Raw genomic sequence first — 5,000 nt, forward strand, 5'->3', positions numbered from 1 at the left:
AAAGCTTACCTCAAGTAAGTAGCCCTTCATGTCTAAGTCTTTTAGAGGAAACTCCACATAAGTGTCCACTTTATTTCTCAAAAAAGCAGTCCAGTGGAACCTTTTCAAGTGCAAGCACAAAACCTGCATTTGGAAAGAAAACCTACATTTAACCAAAAGACAGTACATTTTCCCACGCTAACTGAGCAAGAATAATAAGTTTTATCTAACTCCTCCTCTTACCTTTGGAAGCTTCTGGACCCAGAACTTCTTGGTGGATTTTTGTCGTTTCTTACACTTGTGGCAATAGTACAGCTCTGTTTCATCCAGCTCTTCCAGGTCAGTAAAGCTTTGTAAGCATTCTAAAACAGTCATTTGGCTTTATATTACCCAAAATAGAAGCACATCTGACACAGGAGACCGTATATCTTACCACGCAAAGTGCACGTCGGCCCAGGTTCTTGATCCTTACTCCTCTTTTGTCTAAACTGACTGGGAATGTCCAGAGACAGATCTAGTAAGACAAAATGAGAAAAATATTGGATTGTAAATCATACTCTCTACGTGAATGTGTTTGGTGTCTTACCAAGAAAAGGGTCAAACTTGCGGGATTCTGTCCCACATATCAAACAGTTGACTTCATTTTGAAGGATCCCACCAAAAATAGATGTGACAATGCTAGGAGTTCCGTTTCTGCAACATTACAAGCAGACACAAACACGATGTGCATACAAAACATGCTGAGTACAACACAAACGCTGCAAAAAACTAAGTGATACATGATTAATTACAGCATGTACTTCTACAGGCAAAGACTTTGTTTAGATCAGGGGTGTCCAAACTTTTGTCCTCTGACAGCTGCACACTGAAAAATCTAATCATTTGGGGGCAACTTTGATTTGTTTTAATGTTCAAAACCAATACAATATATGTATCCCCTCAATTGTGGGTTTCAGACATTTAAGTGTTAAAATTAAGTCATACATATAAACGCAAGCACGCACACATCCCCTTTCCAAAAAAGTTGAACATCACGGAAGTGTATTTATTTCCATAATTCCATTCAAAACGTTAAACATCCATGGATTATAGATCCAGAGGCCACAATTTAAGCCATTTCAGGTATTTAGATGTTTATTTGTACATCATGTGTGCTTCTAGCTCACAAAACCCACGAAAATAGGATTTCAAGAAATTAGAATACTGTGAAGAAATTACCATTCACTTCTCAGTTTTTGCAGAAAAAAAGAAATTAGGATCACATCGAGTCAATCAAAATTTGGTACTTTCAAAATGATACGTCAATCTTCAATAATTTGTAGAGAATCCCTTTGCCTTAATCATTGCCTCGATGCGCTGTGGCATTGAGGCAATCAGCCTGTGGCATTGGCTGGGAGATATGGAAGCCCAGATTTCCTTGATGCTTGCTGTCAGCTCTTCTTTGTTTTTCGGTCTGGTGCCCCTCATTTTTGTCTTGATAATACCTATAGATTCTCAATAGGGATTAGGTCCGGCGAGTTGGCTGGCCAGGCAAGCACTTTGATGGCATGGGCATCACACAAGTTTTTGGTGCTTCTGGCAATATGGGCAGCGGCCAGATCCTGCTTGAAGATCAAATCTGCATCTCCATACAGAAGGAATCAAGTCGTCCTCTAAAACATTCTGGTAGACTGATGCGGTGACCTTGGATTTAAGAAAGCAGAGTTTACCACCACCTGCACTGGACATTGCACCCCAAATCATGACTGACTGTGGGATATTTCACACTGGACCTCAAGCAGCCCAGGTCCTACTCCTCACCCTCTAAGCCCTTGGACCTTGATTCCTGCATGAAAGGCGCACTTTACTTTCATCGGAAAAGAGGACCTTAGACCACTAGCCAACAGTCCAGTCCTTCTCCTTGTCCCAGTTGAGATGCCTCCTGCGTTGGCTCAGGCTTAGAAGCGGTTGGACCCGAGGAACCCGACAGTTGTAGCCCATGTCGTCTAAAAGTGGTGTTTTTTGAAGCTGTGACTCCCGCCTCATTACTCTTTCTGGATCTCTGCCAGATTTATGAATCTTCTCTGTTTGATAATCTGCAGAAGCCCACGGTCAGCTTTTCTGCTGGTGAATCTTCTCCTGTCACATTTAAGTTTAAAACATTCATGCCCTGTAAAATTTGGGCTGATTTCTTCACAGTATTCAGATTTTTTTGAAATCCTATTTTTTGGGGTTTTGTGAGCTGGAGAACCAAGTTGTGAACGAATAAACAACTAGCTCTTCTAATGGTGAATCTTCTCTTGTCACATTAAAGTTTAAAACATTCATGCCCTGAAAAAATTGGGCTGATATCTTCACAGTATTCACATTTTTTGAAATACTGTTTTTTTGGGGGGGAATTGTGAGCTGGAGAACCAAATTGTGAAGAGATAAACAACTAAAAACTTGAAATGGTTAAAAGTTTTGGGCCTTGACTCTATAATCTACGTAAATTAACGTTGTGAATGGAACTATGGGGAAAAAAATAAAGTTTTCCATGATATTCAAATTTTTTGGAAAGGGGCTATATATGTATATATATATATATGGGTTCGATGTAAATATAGACGGAATACAATGATTTGCAAATCCTTTTCGACCCATATTCAATTGAATGCACTACAAAGACAAGATACTTGATTTTCAAACTCAAACTTTATTTTTTTTTGCAAATAATAATTAACCTTCATGGCTGCAACACGTGCCAAAGTAGTTGGGAAAGGGCATGTTCACAACTGTGTTACATCACCTTTTCTTTTAACAACACTCAATAAACATTTGGGAACTGATGAAACTATTTGTTGAAGCTTTGAAAGTGGAATTCTTTCACATTCTTGTTTTATGTAGAGCTTTAGTCGTTCAACAGTCCGGGGTCTCCGCTGTCGTATTTTACACTTCATAATGCGCCACCCATTTTCGATAAGGGAAAGGTCTGGACTGCAGGCGGGCCAGGAAAGTACCCGCACTCTTTTTTTACGAGGCCACGCTGTTCTAACAAGTGCTAAATGTGGCTTGGCATTGTCTTGCTGAAATAAGCAGGGGCGCCAATGAAAAAGACGGCGCTTAGATGGCAGCATATGTTGTTCCAAAACCTGTATAAACCTTTCAGTATTAATGGTGCCTTCACAGATGTGTAAGTTACCCATGCCTTGGGCACTAATGCACACCATACTATCACAGATGCTGGCTTTTGAACTGCGAACAGTATTTAGTGACAGAGGTTTTCCGAAGTGTTCCTGAGCCCATGTGGTGATATCCTTTAGAGATTGACGTCTGTTTTTGATACAGTGCTGTCTGAGCGATGGAAGGTCACGATCATTCAATGTTGGTTTCCGGCCATGCCGCTTACGTGGAGTGATTTCTCCAGATTCTCTGAACCTTTTGATGATATTATGGACCGTAAATGTTGAAATCCCTAAATTTCTTGCAATTGTACTTTGAGAAACATTGTTCTTAAACTGTTTGACTATTTGCTCACACAGTTGTGGACAAAGGGGTGTACCTCGCCCCATCCTTTCTTGTGAAAGACTGAGCATTTTTTGGGAAGCTGTTTTTATACCGAGTCATGGCACCCACCTGCTCCCAATTAGTGTTTGATGAGCATTCCTCAACTTTATCAGTATTTATTGCCACCTTTCCCAACTTCTTTGTCATGTGTTGCTGGCATGAAATTCTAAAGTTAATGATTATTTGCAACAACAAAAAAATGTTTATCAGGTTGAACATCAAATATGTTGTCTTTGTAGCATATTCAACTGAATATGGATTGACAATGATTTGCAAATCATTGTATTCGGTTTATATTTACATCTAACAAAATTTCCCAACTCATATGGAAATGGGGTTTGTACATACATATATATATATATATATATATAAATATATATATATACATATATACATACACAAACACGACAAGTTGAGTTTATACCAAAATGGATACATGGATGATACAGCAGAGGTATATATATATATATATATATATATATATATATATATATATATATATATATATATATATAAAAAATCCCCTTCCGCCCATATGCAGCTGAGATAGGCTCCAGCACCCCCGTGGCCCCAAAAGGGACAAAATGGATGGATATATATATATATATATATATATATATATATATATATATATATATATATATATATATATATATATATATATATATATATATACATACATGTACATGTATATATATAGACACATAAATACAATTATTTGCAAATCATTGTATTCGGTTTATATTTACATCTAACAAAATTTCCCAACTCATATGGAAATGGGGTTTGTACATACATACATATATATATATATATATATATATATATATATATATATATATATATATATATATATATATATATATATATATATATATATATATATATATATATGTAGGTGTGGGAAAAAATCACAAGACTACTTCATCTCTACAGATCTGTTTCATGAGGGGTTCCCTCAATCATCAGGAGATTTTAATGGAAGCATTCACATACAATGGTTTATATAGAGCACAGAGTGGGTGGGTACAAGCAGGCGTAGGGACGTGGTGATTGGCTCATGTGTTACCTAGGAGGTGTTTCCGTCCGTGGCGGCATGTTGAAATGATTTCACTGCGCTTGTTGAGGGATGATAAATCTGGATGATATATAATAAACAGTTTCTCTTTTAAGCATAGGTTGCATCTTTTATTACCACTGTTGTAAGGTGTGCTGGATGCAAGAATTTGCCATGTTATTGAATATTCAACATTATTGTCTTTGAGGTTCCAAATGTGTTTGCTGAGTTCTGTAGAATTCTGCAAAGTCTGGTTTCTAAAGGAGGCGTTGTGATTATTCCATCTTGTTTTGAACGCTCCTTCGGTTAATCCTACGTACGTGTCGGATGTGTTAATGTCCTTGCGTATTACCTTTGCTTGGTAAACGACTGATGTCTGTAAGCACCTTCCGTTGAGAGGGCAATCAGGTTTCTTGCGACAGTTACATTCATTATTGGT

At 37.6% G+C, this 5,000-nt stretch overlaps 1 protein-coding gene across 3 annotated transcripts in view; it reads right to left on the minus strand.

Annotated features, from left to right (window-relative positions):
* LOC133563527 (ubiquitin carboxyl-terminal hydrolase 3-like) overlaps positions 1–5,000 on the minus strand; it is a 19,403-nt gene that overhangs the window by 7,879 nt on the left and 6,524 nt on the right. For all 3 annotated transcript variants that reach the window (XM_061917689.1, XM_061917691.1, XM_061917690.1), the window contains exons 5-8: positions 566–672; positions 413–493; positions 223–341; positions 10–123 (exon numbers count right to left, since the gene is read on the minus strand). In XM_061917689.1, coding sequence (XP_061773673.1) covers positions 10–123; positions 223–341; positions 413–493; positions 566–672 — 421 coding nt within the window. The remainder of the gene's footprint in view (positions 1–9; positions 124–222; positions 342–412; positions 494–565; positions 673–5,000) is intronic.

The sequence above is a fragment of the Nerophis ophidion genome, linkage group LG12 (assembly GCF_033978795.1).
Source record: "Nerophis ophidion isolate RoL-2023_Sa linkage group LG12, RoL_Noph_v1.0, whole genome shotgun sequence".
Classification (NCBI taxonomy): Eukaryota; Metazoa; Chordata; class Actinopteri; order Syngnathiformes; family Syngnathidae; genus Nerophis; species Nerophis ophidion.